Here is a 27846-nt window from a genome sequence, read left to right on the forward strand (position 1 = left end):
TTTCTTAGCAATAGATGACATGATAATAACAAAAACATAAACACATTGGTTAAGCGGATTGCAAATATTGAAATTTGAATATTTAATTGGGAATCACTCAAATAAAAATATTTCATTCAATATAATATACATTCACAATGATATAATAAAATTGTGGATTTGATAATATATCACAATCTGAAACTATATGTATATTCTATATTGTTCATACTGTGAGAATTATTATTCCATACTGCACTTTGCCCATACCTCACTTGGTAGACCAATGAAATTGGGCTATGAACAGATACTGTCAACGAGGGCCACTTTGAATTGAATTATGTACAGTGCATCCCATTTTGGGTGAGACAGCCAGGTTTCTCGCTTGATATTTAAGATAGAGCCTTGCGGTTTTCACGTTCCTGTCCTACTTTTTCGTGAAACTCAAGTTGGTCTAATCAGATTTTGCACAACAGTTTCCGTTTAAGGGATACAGGGTGATTTTGGAAATTGATACTTTTCGGACCCCTCCTTTATCTCCGAAGTTATTAGAAATAATGCTGAGCTGAAAACTACGTCTGAATCAGAATGCTGCGTAGAATCCAGTGGCTTACTCAATTTTTTTTTCGGGGTATGGTTCTGAAGATTCAACACAAACCTATATTTTTTTTAATGTATATCATTACTTTGTTGAATTCGTAATTTTTTTCCCTTCAAAATGATGTATGATACTATGTAGGTAGGATGTTCAGAAATGTTAAAAAAACACTAAAACATCAAATAATGATGATTTTTTGTTAATGGGCAATAGATTTCCCATATAAAAGAAATATCAATTGAATAATTTTTATTTGTGATTTTTATTTATAGTAGAGTAAGCAAAGATAATACGCTCATCACTAATATGAAAAACAAAACGTAAGTACCTACCTACCTAATAGCAACAAATAAATAATACAAAACTTCATGAACATTGCATATCTTACAGATTTAACTGTTCAAATTGCTGTCCATTTTTCCTAATGCATAATAGACAAAACTTTTCAATACATTTGAGTGCATTTAATATTATAAAACGGCGGTTTTGTAAATCCTGGAAAACTGCCTCTATTGATGCACGAAGTTCTTCGGGACTGTTGGCCATGTTGATTTGAATCTAGTCAATTACTTTAATTATTGAAATTTGTGCAGTTATAGGAAAAGTATAGTGTGCAACATGTGGAGAAAGTCCTTTTCTCGCTCGTGTGTTTAACTTCCACACTCGCGAGAAAAGTTGGACTTTCCGCACTCGTTACACAATATACTATTCCCGCACTCCACTGCAATCTCGTGCGGGAAAATACCACTTTCTGCACTTGTTTGGAAGATAACTATTAAGATATATCATTTAATTAGATAGATTGGCACTCATTCCTAATTCTTATATAACATGTTCTCTCTCTGAATACTTGAGATAACGTTTCAGATGGAATTGTTTTAACGAATGATCCTTAAGATATTTTATTGGAGTTTAGGAACTAAAAGGTTTGGTTGGGTTTTGTTAATGAATACACCCTATCAAAATATTTCTTTATCAAAGTAAAAAAAGTTATTCATTGTACACAGGCAATTGATTGTCTGAAGGAACCACAAGATTTGGTTTGTAGAATGCAGGATAACCAGTAGGTTGCAATGGTTTAGCATCTGCACCGTTGTTGTACGGATGAATTCTAGATTTTCCATCTTCGGAATTATACGTTTTCACGATCTGACCATTATTCTTCCCATATTCTCCAGCGTAGTAATCACCTCCATAACTTGATTCCTTATCGTACGATAACTTATCATAATTCACGTAAAAATCACCTGGCTGCATCCACCAAATCAAGAACACCATACCACCGGTTACCAACAAAACCACACCGGCTGGTACCAAGAAGTATTTCAAGAACTTGTTTTTCTGCAGGATGTAAATAAAGGTTGATATGGCATTCACTACCCTTAACAAGATCAAGGGTAGGTAGCCGAATATACCAAGGTTTCTGAAGACGGATAGATAGCTGCTCTCTGCCCCATATGCAGTACTGTAATCATCGCCATAAGCTGTTAATTCGTGAACAGCAAAGCCGAATAACTTCTGCAGGATAACTGGCAGCGATTCGATAACTTTGTCCATCACCCTTGCCACGATTTCCTTGAAAATATCCAGTTTTTTCGATTTGACTGACAAATCTGGAGAGAATTTATTCAGGGCGTAGTTGAAACCGTAGGATGGTTCAGGCAGAAGGGAGTGTCGAGATGAAGAACGAGCAGTTTGACCAGGTTGTTCAGCAGATCTTGCTTTATCAGGAGCTTCGTTAGATGGCTTCGGATTTTCTGCAAACGAGAAACTGATTAAAATTTGTTGGGTTGTTAGTTTTTGTTCAATACCAACATTTCTCTTAATCAATTATGGAATTCAAGTGAGGGAAGGTTGAGTGAAGGAAGACTGGTAAAACTTGCTAGAGATGGTGTACCGCGGACACGGCGCCCCTTAGGAAGACCTCCAAAGAGAAGATTCGTGGTCTTCAATATCTCAGGAGAACTAAGAGTTGGAAAATACAGGCCTAAGGCCTACAATACGTGGAAGAAGAAGAAGATGTGAGTCTTATAAGGTTGGGAAAAAGCTATTTTTCCCATTTATTCGACTAGGTATATCTGGGTTCGTTCTTGGTCAATTAGTTGCGTATCCACAAATACGCCTTGGGGGAGGGGATAAAGAAACAAAATTTGGTTATTCGTTTCCAATGTCCTTTGAATTTACAGACACTTCTTGAGATTGATTTTCACCTGTCGAAGTGTCAGATGTTGTATTCGAACGCGAAAAACTTTGCCTGTATCAATTTTCCTTCTTTTAAGAAAGTTTTCCAAAAAGCTTACTCATTATAAGATTTTAATTAGTTTTTGAGATCATATAACACACATTAAATTGAAAGTTAAACAGGGAATATAATGGAAACATTTCACGGCGTCCACCTCGGAACTAGTCAACAGAATATAATAAACCTACTGAACTGACCTATGTGCGCAAAAATGTTAACACAGTAAGTACTGGCATAGTATAATGAAAGGAAAAGATTCCTTATACTATGGTACTGGTATCCAAAATGCCGACGAAGGAATAATTAGATGTTATACAGGGTGGCCACTTTTTCAATGGGATTGTATTGGTAACTTTTAAACCATAAGAGTTAGAAGGTCGGTCAAATGGAGAAAAAGTTGCATTCATAGAAGCATTGTCAAGCAGTTCAAACAAATCGAGATTATCAGGGCCGGTTATTGAGATATCATAGGAAAAGTAATTCTGTCATTTTGATTTTTCTTTTTTTCCCACTTTATTTCAAATATTATCGAAAAATGTTTCAGAAATTTTTTATTCGACAGTAAATTGTTCTCAATTTGACTTAATCAGATTTCGTATCCAACGTTTCGTGCTCTCTGGGCCACCCTCAACCTCATTTTTTTCAATACGGCCCTGTATATTTTATGACACTTCTCGAAATAACTTTTAACGCTGAATTCAACGATATATCATACAATGTCATTCAAAGTGGATTTTCAGGTGATTTTGACCCTTATCCAATTTTCTTTGGGTCGGATCTGTAGTGAATGCAATTTATCAAAAACTGCTGTTAATAAAATAGTCAAGAGACGCGAATACAATGATTTTGAATTTGAATACCAAGCCTTGCAAAACTAACATCGTAATGATATCAAAATCAAATAAAGTTCGATTCTGTAATTTGTTTCAATGGAACAAATGACAAATCCACCAATAGTGATTTCTCGCGAGAAGAGAATGTATTGGAAGGTATTTAAGAAGACGAAATAAGCAAATGTATAAGAAGTATGAGTTCCAAAACCGTTAAGTGCATTTTACAAAATGGTGGACATTTCGAACACTTACTTCATTCATTTTCATTTACTTTCGAAAAATCATTCGATTTTTCTTTCATTAAATGATAATTCGTTTAATTATTATGAATTGAAATATGTAAATTATTATTACTTGTTTCTTGATTTGATTCTGATATGTTCCATTTAGTTCAAGATGAGTAAGTTGATTTTCTCATCGAAATGTATTACATGTTGTTAATTAAACTAAAGGTAGCGAAATGTAATACAGGTCCGACCCAAAGAAATTTGGATAAGGGTCAAAATCACCTGAAAATCAACTTTGAATGACATTGTATGATATATCGTGGAATTCAGCGTTAAAAGTTATTTCGAAAAGTGTCATAAAATATACGGGTCCGTATTGAAAAAAATGAGGTTGAGGGTGGCCCAGAGAGCACGAAACGTTGGATACGAAATCTGATTATGTCAAATTGAGAACAATTGACTGTCGAATAAAAAATTCCTGTAACATTTTTTGATAATATTTGAAATAAAGTGGAAAAAAAATAAAAATCAAAATGACAGAATTTACTTTTCTTATGATAACTCGATAACCGGCCCTGATAATCTCGATTTGTTTGAACTGCTTGATAATGCTTCTATGCATGCAACTTTTTCTCCATTTGACCGACCTTCTAACACTTATGGTTCAAAAGTTACCAATACAATCCCATTGAAAAAGTGACCACCCTGTATGATATTATTCATTTACTATTAGGGTCCTGAGAAATTGCTATCATGGGTACCGCTATTTCAATTCGAGTAGTTCGAATTGAAGCCTTCACTTCAGAATATCATTTTTTTAACCAATTGTTTGTCATCAATTTGGCCCGTATGTGAATAATGATTGTGCAGATGACAGTCGGGTCTGATAGAGCCCTTTGATATAACCGCTGGTCGATGAATGCTGCACCACAGCGTTTCAAATTTCAAGAACCACCTGCCAAGCTAAGTAATCAGTTTTCAAGTTTTTTTGAGTTATCTCGTTGGCAACGACATACGTTTGTCATTGAATGAAACTATTCATCGAATATGCACTACACAGAAGCGGAAAAATTTTAAATATTTTCACTTTATGTGAAGAACAATAAAAATAAGAAAGCTACAAGGAGAGAATCTATGAAGTTGCATCCAAATCATCCAATTCCAATTTATAGTGAAAATGTATGTCATATCGTTGCCAACGAGATAACTCAAAAAAGGGCATTTCGAGTTATCGCAGCCTACCATTCGAAAACTGATTACTGAGCTTGCCAGGTGGTTCTTATAATTTGAAACTCTGTGGTACTCAGAATAAGAGAGATAGTCCAAACATATGTTATATATTCGAAATCAGGGGAAAAAGAGCTAGTCAAATATAGAGAAATATAAAGGGTGTTCCATTTGAAAAAATGAAGTTGCAATCAATATGTTGCCCACTCTGTATATATTTCGTTTTGTGAAATCATTTTAAAACACACTAGTCGATTTCGTGAAACTTTTGTAGAAAACATTTTTTGTACCTCTTTTAGTTACAAAGTTAAAGGGAGGGCCAAATTATGATGAAAACCCCGGTAGTTCTTCATGTTTGAATGACTTATTTTTAATGCAAGTATGCCATGTTAACAATCTCACTATGAGTATGTCTAAAAATCAATTAATTCAGTTCAGTTTTGTCTTTTAGTTTCAAAATTCAAATTCTTTACCGATATGAATGTTATGAAATTTTCGAAATTTTTCGTCTACTTAGTGATGATTTAATGATTCTTACCTAGCTGTTTCTTAAGATGGTCAATCCGATTCTTGATATCCTGAAGTGATGTTTGTTTCGGAATCATGTTGGATTGTTGATTTTCTGCAGACCTAGATAAAGAATTCATCGTATTCGGTGACATGGAGCCTCCAAACATCGATTTTGGTGTATTATCCGTATCATCTTCAAGAACTTCCCTCAAGACAGTTGTTAATTTGTCCATTACGTTTGAAGACGAATTATCTTCTAACATGTTGTCATCAACAGATCTTTTTCTTCTTTTTGTTTTGTTGCTAGGTTTATCGAATTCTTCTATTGTTTCCTTAAAAAACGATGTGATTTTATTCCATGCACCATCGTTGTTATGATTTTCAACACGCTCCTCTACATTTGTAGATTCAGATTTATTTTCTGATCCTGCATCATTTATTGATCTTTTTGTTTTTTTCTCGTTATCCCTGTTGAAGCTATCAGCATTCTTCGGATCAATTGGGGAATTATATGGATTTGGTTCATATTGACTTGGTCCTAGTGAAGGATAGTTCTGTTGCTCACCTGTGAATAAATTGTTATTCAAATTCTGAAAGTAGTTAGAAAAATGGGGTATGACCCAATTAAGTGGCAAAAATACTTTATGTTTACTGAAATAGTTTAATTGTATCTTCAAAATCAGTGCTGATTTGTGATACTTATTGTTAAGAATTTTTTAATCGAAATTTTCATGAATTCATTATAAAGGGTGTTTTTTTCAGAGCTATAGAACTTTAAATTGCAATAAAACAACGATGTTTTATTCGATTGACATGAATTTTATTTATCCGCAAGATAATCTTGTGGCATTACTTTATAATATGATTTCTGGCATATGATAGCCACGGCTGGCTCGGATGTAGTCCAATCTGGACGTCCAATTTTCGATGACTTTTTCCAACATTTGTGGCCGTATTTCGGCAATAACACGGCGAATGTTGTCTTCCAAATGGTCAAGGGTTTGTGGCTTATCCGCATAGACCAATGACTTTACATAGCCCCGCAGAAAGTAGTATAGCGGTGTTAAATCTCAAGATCTTGGAGGCCAATTCACAGGTCCAAAACGTGTCTTTCAATAAATCGATTGTGGCACGAGCTGTGTGACATGTTGCGCCGTCTTGTTGGAACCACAGCTCCTGGACATCATGGTTGTTCCATTCAGGAATGAAAAAGTAAGTAATCATGGCTCTATACCGATCACCATTGACTGTAACTTTCTGGCCATCATAGTTTTTGAAGAAGTACGGACCAATGATTCCACCAGCTCATAAAGCGTACCAAACAGTAACAGTCAGTTTTTCTGGATGTAACGGTGTTTCGACATACACTTGAGGATAAGCTTCACTCCAAATGCGGCAGTTTTGTTTGTTGACGTAGTCATTCAACCAGAAGTGCGCTTCATCGCTAATGGACGTAGTGCGCGATACGTATTCCGCACAGAACCATTATTTTCGCAATAAAATTGCACTATTTGCAAGCGTTGTTCAGGCGTGAGTCTATTCATGATGAATTGCCAAACCAAACTGAGAATAAATCACTTGACAGATGTTAAATCGGTCGCCATCTTGAACACAAATGCCAACTTAAAGTTATATACCTCGAAAAAAAAACACCCATTATTTGATTGAAAGTACAAGATCCAATCATTTTATAAAATAATCCACCTAAATTCAAATAAAATTCATCTCAATTTGTTTCCTACGTTTTAGTTGAAAGAATTTTAGATATGAGAATGTAGATAGATTGGGAAGTATAATTTCAAGGCAGGGAAGATTTGAAAATATTATTCCATGGCAAGGGAGATTGGAAAAATATAGAATTGGAGAAAGAGAAGTGTGTTGAGATAGTCAAGTTGAAATAGTTTTTTAATTCAAAACTGATTTCTGATAAAATATTATCAACAGAATTAAATTTAATTGTATACAGGGTGTATTTGAATCGTTGCGAAAAAATTCAAGGGGTTATTCCTAGTCTAAAAATATGGTAAATCTTTCATATAAACTTTTCTTTTAGCCCTTCCCTGCTTTGTTACAGCCTCCTAAAGATGGCGATGGAAAGTAGTTTTCAATTTTTTGGTGGTGTCCTCTATGATTCCAAGAGGTAGAAAAAGCCACCCCTCAAACTTGTTTCGCAGTAAACGTTGCTATATAAATAATAATAATTGTTGAATACCTAAATTTTTGTTTCGGGAATCTCAGCACACAAACATTGTTTAGGCCAAGTTCCCGAAAACTGTAATTTTATGATTGAAATTGACGATGAGTAAATTATTGTATTGTATTTATTTAAGATAGACTGATCCAAATAAGGTCTCTTGTAATTTTTTGCTAAAATTTTTTCGTAACTATTTATATACACTCTGTATAAAGTCAATTGAAACGAACATGGGATAATTAATGCTACATAGAGAAGTATAAATAAAATTTTAACGAGAAACGTGAAATATGAAAAATGTTCAAATTGGAGTTTGGAAATTGTAGAAAAAGGATATAGGTAATAAAACAGGACCGATAGATGAAAACCACGCTGATTTTAAAGGACATTGTTTATGTAAGTGTTATTGGATAGTAAGTTAATTAAGTCTCGTTGTTATTTGAAAAAAAAATATATTTGATATTTCGTTAATTTGAAACCAAATGAGGAAGAATTTTGAAATAAAAAAAATAAATATATTATTCTTGATTCTTGGATCTATTAAACATTTTTTTTCAAAATATACACTAGGGGAATAAATTAAAGGATCAAAATAAAATTCGAAATTTTAAGCGGTTTTTCAAATGGCTGTATTTTCGATAACAATGGTCGTATTTCAATTTGAAAAAAAGCTTTTTGAAGCTCAAAGTTTATAGTTTAGAGATCTCATAATGAAAACATTTTTCAAGCAACTTGTATCGCTCAATCCTAATGAATACGGTGTCTAAAATTTCTGTGAAATTTTTTCAGTTTTTATTTTTGGCCTGCAGACTTGGAAATTTTTTTCCAATTCAACCACTATATGGATGATATAACTTGTTCATTCAGCTTCAAAATCCTTCTTTCAAAATTACGATACGAGCATTTCTCTCTGAAATATCGAACTTTGAATTGAAAAGGACCTTTTCGTCTTTAACCATCAATATCTCACCAATCAATGTTTGCACAGAAAATTTGGGGGAATTTCAATTCCATCCATGGAGCGGTTTTTCTGTTTCATTCGATCGAATTTTCCAAAAATTGAAGGACGATGCATTCTAACCATGTTAGGAAATCAAAAAAAAAATTCAAATTTTGCAAAAACTCATTTTGAAAATAAACTGGCTTTTTTTAGCGTTGTATAAGTTCTGTAGATGAAAAGTTGAGATATGCAATTTCTGAAAAGCGAGTGGATCGATTTCGAAATTCCCTTGGGTATATCAACTTTTTTTCGGATTTAATTTGTTGTCTATCATCAAGATCGTGGAATGAAATTACGGAATCGCATTAAAAATAATAATGACATGTTGGAATGATTTATTTGGAGTCAATGAAAAAAAATTTGAGAAGAAAAAAAATTTTTTTTTTTATTTTCAAAGAATTTATTCCATGAATTCTGTTATTGTTCTATTCTGATATTGATAAAAATGAAGAAAAAAAATATTAAAAATTTAATTTCTTCATTTTGTTGGAGATTATGAACATTTGAATCGAGAATCATGATCCTTTAATTTTTTGAAAATTCGATCGAATGAAACAGAAAAACCGCTCCATGGATGGAATTGAAATGCTCTGGGATTTTTGTGGTGGTATTGAACTATGAAACGCACACTCAACATCGATGGTTTTTTCGATATTTTCAATTTAGCGCTTGATTATCGAAAAAGCCTCTCAAAACCCTTTTTTTATCAACTTTTGAAAATAATGTAGAGAACGAAGAAAATTTCTTTCCGAGAATACCATATCTACTTCTTGTAGAGAATTCATTCAAGATTTCAAAACATCCCCTAAATTTTCTGTGCAAACATTGATTGGTGAGATATTGATGGTTAAAGACAAAAAGGTCCTTTTAAGTTTAAAGTTCGATATTTCAGAGAGAAATGCTCGTATCGAAATTTTGAAAAAAGAATATTGAAGCTGAATGAACAAGTCATCTCATCCATATAGTGGTTGAATTGGAAAAAAAATTCCAAGTCTGTAGGCCAAAAATAAAAACTGAAAAAATTTGACAGAATTTTGAGATACTATATTCATTGGGATTGAGCGGTACTTACACGTTGCTTGAAAAATTTTTTCATCATGAGATCTCTAAACTAAATACAAACTCCAAGCTTCAAAAAGTTTTTTTTTCAAATTGATATACGACCATTTTTATCGAAAATACAGCCATTTGAAAAAACGCTAAAAATTTCGAATTTTATTTTGATCCTTTAATTTATTCCACTAGTATAGTAAACAGTGATCCATAACAATTTGTACATTGTGGCATCCAAGAGTGCAATTGAGACAATGAATGAACCAGCGTTCAAATGCTCCGTGAAAGAAAAGTCATAAAAACTTAAATCAAATTTTAAATTTAATTTCCTAAATCAATGGACTAGTTTAGTGATGTTGATAATACTATATTTGACACGATAGAATTAAAATATAGAGCAAAACTGATAAATCAGTGAAAAAATTTTGAAAATCCATCAATAAATGACTGAGAAATAGATCATTTAAATTTACGTATTTTTGCGCGGAGTGTCTTTGGTCTGTGACGTCACGGCTCTTGCCTGTGATCGCTACACCATATATTACGTTCAAATACTTAGCCGCGCCAAGGCTCTCGCGCCGTTTGTAGTTGTACAGTGTAGTTTTAACTCGAGTTTTGTTTTTATGTCACCATAATGGAGGAAGGCGTCGTGAAAGGACAAAGTGACAATTTGCCTAAAATAGATATATTCGCAGTGATGGAGTTTTTTCTTCAAATCCAACTTATGTCAGTGCTGAAATAAGAGGAGTTGAACTTTTCAAGTAAGTATCTACTTTTGAGTTTGCTTCATCATGGTTCAACTTATAACGATGATTTATTTAAAAAACGTTTCATAAACAGTTTGTGGTTGAGTACTGGTTGTTGAAGTCTATCCATTATCAATGGCAAAACATATTGATGTGAGGAGTAAAAAGTAAAAAGAGAAAAAAGTAATTTTTTTTATTTCAGCCATCGTGTAACGAACAAAACACGACACGAACGGCACAAGTGATTGTACACCAATGAATTCGTAAGCACTCTGCGAATACCAGTCGCCTCGTGTAAGTGGCGTGACGTCACACACTAGACACTATTATGAAATTATTCTTCCAAGCGCAACTTCAAAGTCCCATAACTTTTTCATTTCTAGAGATATTTCAATGATTCTTCCACATTTTTGTTTCATTTTACTTAAATTTTTAGAATTAATCCTTAACAAAAAAATGAGAACTAGTCCATTACCTGAGTAACCATTCAGAGAGTTCACTATCCCCTTCAATTCTTCTATTTGCTGTTCTAGATTGTGTATGGTGCTTTTGTCTTCGGCGGTCTGTGTGTACTCGGGCCTATTGTAGGTGCTGATTGCATTTTGGAGTGCGTAGATTTGAGTCTTCAGTTCTTCGATTTTGTCCGACCCATACGGTGAATTTCCAGTGGCATACGGTGGTTGATTTCCGTAAATTTTTTCTGGACCTGGTGCATCAATTGTTTTTGGAGGCAGATAAGGTGCTGGTGGACCACTTCCATAGGAACTAGGCTGTGCCATCTACGTTTTTTTAAAGAGATGAAATAAATTGAAAATGGAAAAAAATATGATTTTGGTTTTAATTTTGCAATAATTAACCTACAAAATTGTTCAACCAAAACATTTTTGAGCGCTTCTTCCACGCTTATTATTTGTTCGAGTTCTAAGCGAAAATTGGAAAAATGGCGATATCGAAAAGTTATTATATCTCCGCAATACTGATGGTGAGAGAGCTCTGAAATTAAAACATTATACAGGCACTTTTTTACGTAGAATCCAGTAGGATTTTTAATTACGAAGCTATGAAGTTATGTGTTTTTAACTGGGAACACTAGAGATCTGTGCTTTTTTTTTGAAAGCTCGGTTATGATTTCAAAAATATTGAATATTATTCTTATAATATTGTACCTACTATGAACAAAGCGCTTAGATCTGTGTTATATACAAGTGAATTTGAGGAAGTATACAGAGTGGCCACTTTTTTAATGGGATTGTATTGGTATCTTTAAAACAATAAGAATTAGAAGGTCGGTCAAATAGAGAAAAAGTTACATGCATAGAAGCATTGTCAAGCAGTCCAAACAAATCGAGAGTAAATTATCCTCAATTTTCAATACGGACCTGCATATTTTATGACACTTCTCGAAATAACTTATAACGCTTAATTCAACGATATATCATACAATGTCATTCAAAGTTGATTTTCAGGTGATTTTGACTGTTATCCAAATTTACTGGTGTGTATGTAAGAAAAAACAAGTCTATCAACGATATCAACGTTCTGACTTCTGAACCAAATTCAATTGAACCCAGAAAAAAATCGAGAACTGTGACCAGTGAATGGAATTTATTAAAAACTACTTTTAATAAAATAGTCAAGAGACGCGAATGCAATGATTTTAAATTTGAATACCAAACCTTGCAAAAATTATATCGTAATGATCTCAAAATAAAGTTCTATTCAGTAATTTGTTTCAACGGAACAAATGACAAATCCAACAATAGTGATTCCTCGCGAGAAGGTTTAGATTGTTTAGAATGTATTGGAAAGTATTCAAAGAGACGAAACAAGCAAATGTATAAGAAGTATGGGTATCAGAACCGTGAAGTGCATTTTACCAAATGGTGGACATTTCGAACACTTACTTCATTAATTTTCATTTACTTTCGAATAATCATTTGATTTTTCTTTCATTAAATGATACTTCCGTTAAATTATTATGAATTGAAATATGTAAATAATTATTACTGGTTTCTTAATTTGATTCTGATATGTTCCATTTAGTTAAAGATGGGTAAGTTGATTTTCTTATCGAAATGTATTGCATGTTGTTAATTATTAAACTAAAGGTACCTAAATGTAATACAGATCCGACCCAAAGAAAATTGGATAAGGGTCAAAATCACCTGAAAATCAACTTTGAATGACATTGTATGATATATCGTTGAATTCAGCGTTAGAAGTTATTTTGAAAAGTGTATAAAATATGCAGGTCCATATGGAAAAATATGAGGTTGAGGGTGGACCAGAGAGTACAAAACGTTGGATACGAAATCTGATTAAGTCGAATTGAGAATAATTTACTGTAGAATAAAAAATTCCTGTAACATTTTTTGATAATATTTGAAATAAATAACAAAAAAAAATCAAAATGCCAAAATTTACTTTTCTTATGATATCTCAATAACCGGCCCTGATAATCTCGATTTGTTTGAACTGCTTGATAATGCTTTTATGCATGCAACTTTTTCTCCATTTGACCGACCTTCTAACTCTTATGATTTAAAAGTTACCAATACAATCCCATTAAAAAAGTGGCCACTCTGTATACAAATGCTTTATGCTTTTATATCACTGCTGCTTTCTGAACTGTGCAAAGCGCATACAAAACCTCTTTGTAGGCCTTGGTATTTTGGGGATCCGTAAAATATACATTATTTTATCACATTTTCATCAACGATCATTGTAAATTGTTATTTATTATTGTATTCTTTGATGAAAAATTGATTATTATGAATGCTTTTCCTTATAATTTTTTATTTTATTCCCAGTTCGAAGCAGTATTCTGTATGTTAATGCAAATTTAATAACTGTTCAATAAAGTTTCATCAACTAAGGGAAAATTTATGCAGCCCATGAACAATTTCACGTGAAATAACAAGATATGAACTACCATTTATTCATTTCAAGAATCAAGTTTAATGATCGCCAATTCACTCTACTTTTTTATTTCAATTCATATTACTGATTTTTGAAAAGAATAAATGGCATAATTGTCGCGTTATTTCACGTGGAATTGTTTTTCTGGACTGCATAAAATATTTTTTATTATATCAGCCCAATTTCATCTTTCTTTTCCATTATAAACATCAAGGTGAGTTTCATTTAAATATATCTACTTTGATACTCAATGCTGACATACGTTATTGAAAATGAAGGTTCTATCCTACTACGCCACTGCTTACGAAAACTGGAATCGGTCATATGCGGAAATTTTTCTGGTCCTCAATTTCAGGTCTTATGCTCAATAAAATTGAAATAAAAAACTAATGAAAATAGAACAAAAGAATGACAATGAATAGAACTATAATAGTTATTTATGCAACAAGTGCAAAAAGTGAATGCTCGATGCACAATTTTTGCATGAGTTGCATACAACATTTTTTCTACGTTCATGCAAAAAGCAAAAAATGATTTATTGAGGTGCGGCACTAGGCGTAGGAAAATGAAAAGCGCAACTTGAATACTTTATTATTAATATCGATTTGCATTGAAACAGAAACTAATACGTTACGAACAATTTAACTCAAACTTTATTTTTACCCTCAATGTTGAAAGTGAATGAACAATTGGTGCAATTTTCAATATGAATATTTCGTAGTGAAGTACTTTTTAAATCCACTCCTTGATTTGTTACTGCTGTTAACGTACTAGTACTTGGTAACTGTACATCGTTATTTCCTTCAGGCTGAAATATTTGTTTGTCATGATGACAGCACGTTGAAGTAGAATGACAGATGAGTGCAATAAAAACTTTATTGCACTAGTGCAATAAAGAACTTCTTTTTCCACTAAATATAGTTCAATAAAGTTTTGCTTTTTGCATGAATGTAGAAAAAGGAATTGAACATTCTCATCCACCATGATTTCTCAATCTACTTAATTCTACACCTTACCTGAAAAAAATTGTTATTTCCATAACTTTGCTTGTCATTGCTATACTGATCAACCTTTGGTCCATATGCTGGATTACTATAAGTCAGTGGTTGATTGTTGTAAGGACCCATCGAATAACCATTGTCTTGAGATTTATAAGGGTTCTTATATGGTGTGGTGTACTTATTGCCATAACCAGGCATATAACCCCCATAAGGAGTTTTGGAAGAACTGTAAAGTCCAAGGGGTGGAATAGGATAGTTGTTGCCATTTGAAGGGTAGGAATTTCCTGATGCCGGTCCTGAACCGTAGCTGCCATAGCCATTATTGGCTCCGAAATATCCAAGCTTGGCGGTGTAATCATTGTATCCATTAGAAGAGGTGTAAGTGTTGCTCGATTGTGGCCCATAGGACATTATTTTCGATAAGTCTTGTCCTAAACCGTATCCAGGGTATGAACCAAGAGATGAGGTTAGATCGAGGTCCTTGCCATATCCATGAGCACCATATGGACCCACGTTCGGATTATAGGGTCCAAACAACGGTCCAACTTTTCCAATTCCAATTGGGAATGAATTCATGAGTGGAGCTAAAACGAATGAGTATATTAGGCCAATTGAAAATTCCCGGGCTGATGCACAGATGGCGGTGCTAGTATTAAATCCATATGATTATTATTTAGTACTGAGATGCATAGAAAACCTGGTCTGTCTACTTATACCTGTAAAACTTTCAGACAAAACGGGAGATTTTTCAGATTTATACCTACTTGATTTCGAGAGATCGCGTCTTTTCCAGATGGCGTATACATCGTTTATATTTGACATTTCTCTTAATTCTCGACTCACGTGAAATAAAGGCGTAGATCTTCTTTTCTTGGGGGGGAGTGATAATCGAAAAAAAATTTTTGACGACAACTTTAACTCATATCTGTAATGTTAGAAAAAGAAGTTTGATAACGAAGTTTGGACCAAATTACTCGAAATAATTATTTTTATTACTAATTCGGTTGTTCTTGCTTTATACTGGGTGGTCTCAAATAAGAATTACGAAGGGAAATGAGAAATTACTTGAATAATTTTGAGAAAAAAAGTATCATGAATATGAGCCCATTAACGCTTTGCTTTCAATATACAGGTTGTTTCTAGTGTGTCGTACTTTTTGTGATGCTTATATCAGTTTATCAAATATTTATTAATCTTCGCTACAGATTGGGTAAATAAATACCAAAACTTATAATTAATGCATTCATTAGAGCTTACTAGCTGGATCTTTATAATAATTTGGATTTTCCTGAAGATTACTAGAGAATTTTTCTCGAAATCGATAGGAGATACGACAAAACTATAACGAACCAAAAAGTGTACTACTGGACTAGAGTTTTTTTCTACATTTTTCTAAACTAACAGTCATTCACCAAAATATAGTTTTGGAGAAAGGAAGAAGGCATCCTTCTAGAAAAAATATCACACTGTAGATTTGCATTCAAAATTAGCATATCACATGGTGAAAACTTTAAACTGGAATATCTATGGCCAATTCAAATGAAATATCTTGTGAAGGGAAGGTTATACGATAAAAAAACTCAAACACATGTACCTCAAAACAAAATGTTTGGGGACTCATATTATAGGACTTTTTGTCTTAAAATGATCCGGGAATCTGTCATTTTCATTTGTATCTCCAATTAAGGAACACCGTGTAATTACCCCCAGTATCCCCCCATTTATACGCTTCTGTCGTGAACTTTGAGTAGAGAACAATAATATTTCATATTCTATGGTCTGCCATTATATTCCATTCATTTGAGTAAAAATTCGATATGAACTGAATTGTAATTTATTGTGAATGTTTGCAGTGTCTAAAATCAGTATTTCCTTTTTAAACGGCACCTGGCAGATAGCGGGAATTCGAAAATTTTTTAAGAGCGCCCCCTACAGAACTCTGGTGAAGCAGAACACCAAAGCCACAGGAGGGTCTCTCAAAAATTCTGAAACAAAATCGAATCGGTAAACACACCAGGTATTCTATGCATCTTAGTTAGTACCAACCTTTAAACGATACGTGTCAAAATTTGACATCAGTCCGACCATTAGTTTGTGAGATATTGCGTTGTGAGTGTAGCTAATCATCACTGTATTCGTGTAGCTAATTTTGTTATTTGAAAAAAGATGGAAAAAAAGAATTTCGTGTGCTGATAAAATATTGATTTTTGAAGAGAAAAAATGTAGTTGAAGCAAAATCTTGACTTGATGAAGAGTTTTCGGAGTCTGCACCAGAAGAATCAACCATCATTGATTTGTATGCTAAGTTTAAACGTGGTGAAATGAGCACCGAAGACGGCGAACACAGTGGACGCCGAAAAGAGGCTGTCACCGAGGAAAAAATAAAAAAGTTCACAAAAAAAATTTTGAATAACCGTAAGTGAAGTTGATCGAGATAGCAGACATTGTGAAGATATCATCTATACGTATACATCATATCATTCACGTATATTTGTACATGAGAAAACTGTGTGCAAAATGGGTGCCGCACGAGCTCACCACAATCGATCAAAAGCAACAACGAATTGCTTGATATACCGGACTATTTGAGTTCAAAATTTATACAGCGTACCAAAAGAGTAACGTAACTCGTCAATAATTCTTATACGATTTTTAATTTTAAAAGAAATTTATGCTATGCTTTTTTTCAAATGGGAATTAATGGATATACATCAAATGAAAGGAAGTTTGATAACCTATTCAGGGATGTGGCTGAAAGTAGAATAGATTGTGCCATTTTTTACTGAAAAATTAGTTAATAATTTACAATTTGTGATAAACTGCAATCAGATCATTATTATTTCACTTATTATTTTTTTCATTAGTTATACCACCCGTGCGAAGCCGGGGCGGGCAGCTAGTAGTTGATATAAATATAGGTAAGCAATTCTAAAACTGACGATTATGATAAATGTTTTTGCACATGAAATTAATTATGGGTACAAATAAAAATTTAATATTTGAACCATCTCTGTTTTCAAGCCAGACACGTTTAATATAGTTGCCAGTACTTGAAATTGTTTTCTCTAATTCTGTGGTTATTCCGTTCATTCTTCCACATCTTGTAGAACAAAATCGTGCGAGAATATATCAGAAACGCACAGTTTTCATGGTTATATTTTATTATTCTATGTTGGCACTCCGAACTTTCCGCCACGGCTTTATCTGTCAATTCATCAATCTGCCTTGAAGAAATCAGTTCTGCCAACCAACATTTTTCAATGCAAAAATCACTAAATTATATTTATGGAAATATTTCATTAATTTCAATGAAAATGCAATGAATTAGAGAAAATAATGTATAATACTCGTACAGAAGGCTCATTCTACCACTCGTTCATTCCAAAACTCGCCACTTCGTGGCTCGTTTTTGAATTTTGAACTCGTGGAAGAATATCAATGCCTTCTGCACTTGTATTATAAATAACTATTCTAATGTTTATTATAAGTGTTTGTGATTGTCGAAGATTACATAAATTGTATACAAATTATAAAACTACACATGTCAAAATTCTCTTATCAAGGAACGCTACTATACACCTATACAGAGTTTTCCAATAAGAGGTTTCATTTTGAACAGCCCGCTATCTGTGCAGCTGTCACTTATGAAGCTGTCATCTTTTGACTTTTGACACGTAAAAACTACGCCATTAGTAAAAATGAATAGATACACGCCCTAAAAATGCAATGAAATATTTAAAATTCATTATAAAAATGGGTGAAAATTTTGCAGTCACAGTTGAAGCACTTTTGAGTCGTCGTGAGTCACCTTCTCTGCCTGCAATAGTAAAACTGATGGAAAAATTTGATCTGTGTTAGTGATGTAAATAATTGAAAGCGTGTGCGTCGCTCAAGAACTGAGATATTTCATCAAAAAATAATCTCGCATATGATATACGATGAAGCTATTGCGGTTAAAAATTTACTTTAAGTTATTATAGTTACTTATGAACCAAGGGCATAAACATCTCTTAATACATGTAATCATTTATGTGATACCTGTTGGTGCACATAACATGCACAATTTTGAAAACTGAATATAATTCAATTTTATCATAGCGAATGAAGGTATCCCTATCTTCATAAGTAATTGCACAAGTGCATCAAAATTACCGATAATTTTGCATGACAGCGTGTTGTCATAAAAACTGCATGAGCTCATTTTTTTTTCTCCAAAAATGAAAATGACCGAATGCAGTTTTTCAAAGAAAACACGCTGGAATGCGAAATTATCCGGTCATTTTGATGCACGAGTGTAATTCGGGGGAATATTTCCCGAATAAACTTTTACATTACTTGTCAAACTGATGTAGAATGGAATTGCCATAGATTCGAACTGTGTAAGATGCATAGAAACTAAGCATCTATGAACAGAACAATTATCGCAGTGCTGTTTCGCTTCCTACAATGCAATTATCGTAGGTAATTGCACAAGTGCATCAAAATTACCGATAATTTTGCATGACAGCGTGTTGTCATAAAAACTGCATGAGTTCATTTTCATTTTTGGAGAAAGAGCCCGACACCGAAGGTGGAGGGCTCTTTCTCCAAAAATGAAAATGACCGAATGCAGTTTTTCAAGGAAAACACGCTGGAATGCGAAATTATCCGGTCATTTTGATGCACGAGTGTAATTCGGGGGAATATTTCCCGAATAAACTGTTACATCACTTGTCAAACTGATGTAGAATGGAATTGCCATAGATTCGAACTGTGTAAGATGCATAGAAACTAAGCATCTATGAACAGAACAATTATCGCAGTGCAGTTTCGCTTCCTGCAATGCAATTATCGCTGTAATTTTCGATAATTGTTCTCCAGATACATAGAATTTTTGACAGGAGGGAAATATTCGCTGTAATTTTCGATAATTGCATTTCATTCACATAGAATTTTTGACAGGAGTGAAATATTCTGTAAAATTCAAGTTGAGTTACACTATTCAGCATATAATTATCAATTGAACTATTTCATGTTCATATTATTTTTTTTTTGACAGCTCTCGTATTTATTAGAATTTGATTTGGATCTGGATCCTGGATGTTCTAGAAACTTTTCTTCTGAAAAATGCTTCGTTAGGATAAGAGATTTTTTGTTACAAATTGAACTAGAAATTAAAAAATGATTTCAAGTTTGAAATATCTCAGTGGCGCACCAATTTTTCCTTTCACAAAATTGAGAGCAATAATAAAATAGTCACTTTTCTAGGAAAAACTTCAACCCCGCATCGCATTTGCGAACAAAAGTTTATATAACGAACTGTAATTATTTTCTCTATTTCAGTATCGTAATGAGCTCATTACAGTATTAAAAATAGTGCTGTAATGAACTCATTACAGCATTGTTTTCAGTTGTATTTTTTGTTTTGTGGTTGTCAACACAGAATTCCAATTCTGTCAAATTTCAACACAAGTAATTGTCAATATAATATAATTTGGATATGGTGAAATTGATTTGCAACATTATTCGCAATTTCTCTTAATTCTGGTGGTGTTAAATCGATTTCGTCAGATATAATTCACGAATTTAATGCGTAATTATACATTATTTCAGAATTCTAATCATCTATTACCCCCGATCTCTTTTTTTCGCAAAAGTAATATAACAGAAAATAGATCATAGATATCTTGATTCGTTCTCAAGTTACAAGGCATTTCTGAAAAATGACCGTTTCAAATATTTCGCTATATCTTGGTTTCTGTTAGAGATATTCGAAAAATTCTAAAACGCGCTTTTTAGTAATTTTTATGGTTCATAAGATACTCATAACAGATCATAGAAATTAATTACTGTTTTTGAGATATAAAAGTAAAATGGTGTTTTGAATTTGCATTTTGGGGTTTGAAACAATGCGATTTTTCTTCCTACAATATTTTCAGATCTCTTAAACTTCCGGTTATATCAGAAACAGACTACTACTTCCTTATTTCAAATAGCACACCCAGCATATTATTGCTTATTATTATTATGAGCTTTTTCGATGTCAATTTCAGCTATATGCCATATCTTGGGTGAAAACTCAACGGTTCATGAGTTAACGGATTCCTATAACAAAATTGGTGGCGACGAGGAGAATTCATTCTTAAATTGTTTGAAAATACTCAGGGTACAGGTACACCAAGAAAGTGTAAATGATCAAACATATGTTTTTTCTTTTCATGGAACACCTTTCTTTTTATTGAATTTTCAGATTGCATGAAATAAATGAACCCAAGTTTGTTCGAAATTATTTATACTTAAAACATAATTCGATTCTTCAAAATGAGACAATTCATCGATGACTTATTCAAACGTTAATATTGGGGTTGTTCCAAACAATCTTGGGTTTATGCAATCTGAAAATTCAATAAAAATTTGGTTTAGATCTCAAGGAATTCAACTTAAAAAAAATTATACAGAAACTTGAGAATATACTAATCATTTCCAACGAAAATGAGGCCTTGTATTTTGAATGCTTTTTCTCTTAAAAGTTCGGAGAGTCCTAATGAATTTTTTAAGTGGTAGAGTAGAAAGGATTTTTTTTTCAATTCTTTATGCTCTATTATTTTTTTTTTTTATCAATGTTATTGGATGGATTGCACACAATGTATGTATGTATTTAATTTTTTTTTCTTTCATGTATCAACAAGGGTTAAGTGGTAGAACACCTATGGGTGAACTTCCCCTTGAGATTTCTATGAAGAAATAAAGGTCTTAGGGCCAGTTGTACCATTTGCCTAATCGGTGATTAAAAATTTAAACATCGATTACGTTCTGATTTCCCTTGCACCATCTGTCAAATGACGTTTAATGTGGCCTAATCACCGATTACACTAAATAGGAAAATTTGGACGTTTATTATCCCGATTAGTTTTAAACAGGGTTCTGCGCATAGAACTAATATCAATTTGACATTAGGTCTATGGTTCTGAGCAACTCAAAACGTCGAAACATATGACTTATTACATAACCTGAATATTATTTCTTAATGGACATAACCTGAATATTATTTCTTAATGGACATAACCTGATGAGGTCATATTGTATGTTTCTGTGTTTGGTTTTGTGAGGAATTTCAGATTTGAAATATGGATTCAGATTCAGATCGTGACTTATCATTCAATGACAATTTATAATAATAATTTGTAATTTATGTTAACTTTGTCACGATAAGAACAGAGAACATTATACTAGAAAATTGATAGTCCTGATTTGTCTATGATCACCGTCTATATTTTGAAATGTTGCCAAACATATCTCTTGTTTAGCTAAACATCGATTATTATCAATCAGTGCAATCGGTAGAAAATATAATCATCGATTAGTACTAAACATTGATTAGGTAGACAGCGTTTAATTTTTGAATGTTGCAATTGGCCCTTATTATTATTATTTAGGAATATATTGATATTTTTTTTATGATTAGAAATTACCTGTTCATAAAAAATGTTGAATCATATATTGTGAATTGAATCCAATGAAAAAGTCTGCAAGGATGTGCATTGTTAAAAGAAAAAACAAAAAATTGTGTGAATATATTTTAGATTGATTTAGATAGAGCAACCGTTGCTACCCAAGAAACCAAATTTTGATTGAATACAATCGCACCCACCGTTCTCAGTGAAAGTCTAGGGTGCCATCGACCGTGGCTCAGCTTGTATACACACTGTTGAAATACTGACAAATCTACCCCTATTAATGAAGCGGTTTCCGTAGTGTAGTGGTAAGCACGCCCGCTTTTCAACTTAACGCACGGGAGGTCCCCGGTTCGAGCCCGGGCGGAAACCGTCTTTTGGTTCAAGCAAGGAATGGTTGATTCTTTTTTATGAGTGATTTATTCACTGCGATTTTCTTATTGGTTCAAAGGGTTAGATATATGGCTGGAGTAGTGGAGTATTTTTGAAGATTTCAATCATTTTAGTCATTATATGATATACGATTTGAGGATACGGAATGTGAATCCGTTTTATCCTCAGAGTAGTTAACATAGATAGAGGGAGCATTGTCATTTTCAGTAAGCAAATTTTGTACTCAGCATGAACGATTAAATTTGACATGAAGCGCGCGGAAATGATACGTATCAGTGATACGATATTTCACTCAATTCGCGAGTTTCTCCACAAATAAGAAAATCTAATAAAACTGATTTTTTTTGAAGAACACACTTCTTATGTCCCATAGTGAATCAACATTTCATATTAACAAAAATAAATTGGAAATAAATATCTAAATATATCAGAAATTCAGAAAACAGACTTCAAGCGCGCCAAACGATGCGAAACAACCGATAACACTAGGAGAGCAAAAATTCCCAAATCTTAGATTTCAGCAGGCAGATACAGAAAATAATAAATATTCTGCTTATTACAAATTCGACAATTAGGAAAAATATCGGAGTCCAAATATTCAAATTTGCATATTTAATCGGAAATCACTCAAATGAATATATTTTATTCAATATAATACAGGGTGTTTCATTGGGAAACGGAAATACTTTACAGGTGCATAGGTGGCATCAAAGCGGTTCTGGAGATACCCCATTTATTGGGTCTTACTGTCTTCGTGGCCGAGATACAGGGTGTTTTATGAATTTTGCCCGTTTCTTTCTGAGGCCATATCAAACGAACCACCCGGTATATTTTTTTCATATTTGGAAAATATGTTCCTAATTGAGAGCCGAAACGTATCATGCAATAGCCTTGAAAATCCAGGTCCGGGTTAACAAAACATTATGAATCGTTTGAATGTTACATCACCCTGTAAATCGGAATTATGAAAATCTGTTTTAATATTCGGAAACACCACTAAAAACTAAACTGAGACGTGTACTTCAAATTTTCGCGCAGACAGTTTTACTGCACACATTTTCAACGTAAAAGTGAAGTTTTTAAGAACTTGGATACCTGAAAGTGATTTTTTATAATAAATAATCAAAAATATTGAATCCATAATTATTTCAACATTAATTTGTAATTCATTTTTATATTGGTTTTCGTTTTTATAGCTGTATACAGCTATGTACAGGTCTCAGTTTAGTTTTTAGTGGTGTTTCCGAAGATTAAAACATATTTTCAAAATTCCGATATACGGGGTGTTGTTACGAGGATTCAAACGATTCATAATTTTTTGTTAACCCGGACCTGGATTTTCAAGGCAGTTATTGCATGATACGTTTGGGCTCTCAATTAGGAACATATTTGCTAAATATGAAGAAAATATACCGGGTGGTTCGTTTGATATGGCCTCAGAAAGAAACGGGCAACATTCATAAAACACCCTGTATCTCGGCTACGAAGACAGTAAGACCCAATAAGTGGGGTATCTCCAGAACCGCCTTGGTGCCACCTATGCACCTGTGAAGTATTTCCGTTTTCCAATGAAACACCCTGTATACCTTCATAACGACATAGTAAAATTGTGAATTTGAAAATATATCACAATCCGACAACGTTATATAACCATGTTGGGGACATGTAAAAATTGTGTATACCTCCTCTATCTATGTTTATTACTCTATGGTTTAATCAGAGTGGGTTTCCTAGCAACGAACAATTCAGCGAAAACAGATATTCGACCATCATCTTCAATATTTCACTTCTTTGAGGCATTTATTACACTTTATTTCAACACTGTTATTGTTTCGTGGCGCCATGTTTGTTGTATTCTTCCTGGAGATAGGCTAAACTTTATAGTCATGGTTCTAAAACCATGAGGAGACTCTCGATGGAGTATTTGGGGTAGGTTTGGGACTTTTTCGCCTTTTGGTATTCGAATATTCATTCTTAAATTTATTCGAATAATTCTTTCAAATATTCATGAATTGTCATGAACATTCAAATATTTTTTATTAGATATCTAATGAAATTTTATTACAAAAAAATGTTGATTTCTCAAGTATGAAAGATAACTATTTCGTTGGTATCTCTAAAAATTTGAGTAGTTTTCATATAATTTTTGAGATAGAAGCTTCCGTTTCGTATTTTCATTATTTCAGATTTCATTTTGAAAATATGGGCAGAAATGGAAAAATAAATTTTTTGAACACTCAGCTAGAACAATTTTTAGGAATTAAAAGTGAGTAAGAAATTAAATTATGTCTATCTGAAAACGCAGTCATTGTAAATAATTCATGATTTTAATAGTAGTGGATATTTCCGAATGAGACTGAATTTAATTGAAGGTAGATGAGTTCCATTTAATGTTTTTATGTCAAATCTATTCCTTTTATAAAAACGAAAATATCCGAATCAAATTTCTTGATGGCTTCTCCCAAATATAAAGTAATGTCCATATAGAACGTTACTTTCCATAGGAAGATTCCTCATTATGTTATATTTTATGATTATTTATACTACTGCCATATTGTATTATTTCAATTCGGAATATCAAGATGTTGAAAACATACTTCTTTCATAATTAATAACACATGAAATATAATTTATTATTTTATGCAGACTCACCTGGTGGTGAAACTCCAAAGTCAGTTCCAACTCCTACTCCAACGCCTCCTATGCCTGTATTTAATATTCCTTGGGGTACCATGCCTTGACTTCCGAATTTCTTTTGTAACTGTATCAGCTGCTGTGGTGTTAAAGGGGGTACTTTACCTCCTTGCAATTGGAATTGTGGGTTGTTAGCGATCAAGTTTTTCAACATTATTTGAAGTTGAGCATTATCTATTCCGGGGGTTTTCACATCATCAGAAGGCAAATTTAAATCATCATTTGATTTGAGTTTGCTAATCTCCCTCTGAAGTACCTTGAGTTGGTCTACAATGTCCAAGTCATCGGTTTTACTTTGTGGGTTATCTAGAGCCTTCAAAGCTTTTTGAAACTTCAGAAGCATGTCATCTTCTGATTTACTTTCTATAGTGTTCATTTGTATTTTTCTCAGGATATCTTTAGTGAAGGACTCTTCTTCTTTTTTCCTTCTTACTTGCTTCATTGCTTCTATTAGCCTATTCTGAAAGTTGTCATCATCGTCGATAGTCTTTGATTGCTTGTCATTCAGACTGTCTAGTAATTTCTCTATATTTGAAGCACTGCTAGCCCTACTTTTTGGTGAACTTAGTCTCAAATTCTTCGTTTGTATTTCATCGATATCATTCGAAGAACTTTCTCGAGACCTCATTTCTCCTAATTCTAAAAGCTTCTCTTCTGCCATCTTCACTGTACTTGGAATAGTTCGATTATGAGCTTTCTTGATTGAAGTCGTTGGATTTCTTGCCCCGACTAGAGTAGTTTCATTCACTGTTTTTAATCCTTCACCCATTACTTTTGAGCCATTATTATCTTCCTTCAGCTTCTTCTTGGCTTGTTCGATAATGAAATTCTCTATTATCAATTTTAGCCAATTAATCTCAGTTTTCGTATTCTTCAAATCCTTTTCCAAATCCACTTCCTTCTTGTGTTCTAAATTAAGAATCTCCTGAGTTCTATTCAGATTTTCGATGGCATCTTTCAGTTGAATTTTGATGTGTCCTAACTCTTCATGATTCGCTTTGTTTGTGGTGTCCACTGCATATTGAGTTTTTTCCATCGAACTTGGTGTTTCATTGGGATTATTTATCTGATTCAAAACGTTCAACATTTCTTGAGTATTCATATTCTTCTTATCGCCTTCGAATGAATTTATAAGCCGTTGCTGCTCTTTCAAAAGATCCACTACTGATCTGAGCTTATTCACTTCGTATTTCAAGTCTTCTATGTGTTGTTTTTCCAACACTTCTTCCCTGTTATTTTTTTCGTAGCAATTGGATGGTGGATTCGCCCACATGTAAGCTTGTCCAAGTCTTGAATCACCAATATCCTCTGTTGCACTTGCCTTTTTATTTGTGGCTTCTATCTTCGAAAGTTTTCTCATTTCTGAATGAGTTGGAAATCCGGATTCGGAAGAATCTGGATTTGATCTCGAGATCACCATCTCTTCATTTTTATTGGGACCTCTTTTCATCTCGATTTGTAGTGGAAATTGAAAATCAGATAAATCTGAATTGGTTCTTCGATTCGACATTCCTTCAAAGTGATCGTCGCTCTTCGTATGGGTATGAATAGTCTTGGAATCAGATTTAACATCGGATCTCCGGTCTTGAATTCCATCATGATTGCGTTGAACGTTCTTAGTTTCCTGGCGAATTTGATAACGGAAATCAGGATGATCTTCTGACATAACCATCTTTCTTCTCTGCGGTCTTTGTGTTTCTGATGATGATTTGTGTTTTTTCTGGGATTCTATTGTGTGGTTTTCGGAGTTTGCATGGTTTTGTGATTTTTTATTTGAGATTATCCCTGTAGCTTCAAATGGTGGAGGATTGTCTGGCATAGGAAGTTGCCTCATACCGACTTCATCTTGGGGTCTTTTGTTTCTATTGCCTTCCGTTGGTTCTTTTTTCGGATCCCTCCTAACAGGATCCTGTTTTGAATTTGATCTCATCTCATCAGTCCCCATGATGAGTGGGTCACTCATTTGGCTTCCTCTAGACTCCCCAGGAAAATTTAAATTTTTATCTTGATTCGATTCCAGAAAATTCTCAACTGATAGCGTTTGTTCTGGGTTCTCATGAACCATTCTTTTTTCTCTAGATTTCTCAGTAGAAGAAGAATCTGGGTTGCTTATTTTAGAATATATTTTTGTTACAGGTTTTGAATTAGCTTCAGTTGTTACGACTGTTTGAGTGATATTTGTATCAGCTATGGATGATGCTAGATTAGATTCTGTTATGGGAATGTTACTAGCGAGTAGTTGGTAATTATACAGGGAAGGATTCGAATTATTTTCGGTTGAATTGGAAATGGTTCCGTTAGTTTTTGGCAATAATTCATTTTTGATGAAAATTTTCGGCTTGTTAATAGAAGATTCTTTTTTATTTTCGTTGGAGGACGTGGATTTGATTTTATTGAAGGATATTTCATTGACTGGTTTTGTTTCTTTCGATAACTGGTTTGAACGATCTGAATCTAGGTCATCTCTGAGTATATCTTTAAGAACTTCATAAACTATCCCTTCTAACTTATTTCCTACTCTACCTACATTTTCCTTGAGTGCTTCAAGCTGGTTCTTCTCATCAGGCACGAAGATTTCTGTACTTTTTTCGATTTCACTCGTTGTAGTTTTATCACAGTGTTCGGAACCGTCGCAGCTCACACTTTTCGTGTCACAAACGGCAGAAAATATGGCAAAAACAATCACGCACCAATGAAAATTCATTTTCCGGTAATTCATAGAGATCGAATGATTTATAAACTGTTCGTTGTAATGTCGATGTGCAACTAACTATAAAAATTGATGGAAAACTGTTTG

At 33.4% G+C, this 27846-nt stretch overlaps 1 protein-coding gene across 1 annotated transcript; it reads right to left on the reverse strand.

Annotated features, from left to right (window-relative positions):
- Positions 1-1536: 1536 nt before the first annotated feature.
- On the reverse strand, positions 1537-27846 carry LOC123682673. Its single transcript, XM_045621428.1, has 5 exons — positions 25008-27846; positions 14545-15113; positions 11085-11388; positions 5645-6181; positions 1537-2334 (listed from the first exon to the last, which is right to left on the reverse strand). Exons 1-5 carry the CDS (start codon positions 27766-27768, stop codon positions 1568-1570), a joined length of 4938 nt encoding a protein of 1645 aa, XP_045477384.1. The 5' UTR covers positions 27769-27846; the 3' UTR covers positions 1537-1567.

This window comes from Harmonia axyridis, chromosome 6 (genome assembly GCF_914767665.1).
Source record: "Harmonia axyridis chromosome 6, icHarAxyr1.1, whole genome shotgun sequence".
In the NCBI taxonomy this organism is placed as follows: domain Eukaryota; kingdom Metazoa; phylum Arthropoda; class Insecta; order Coleoptera; family Coccinellidae; genus Harmonia; species Harmonia axyridis.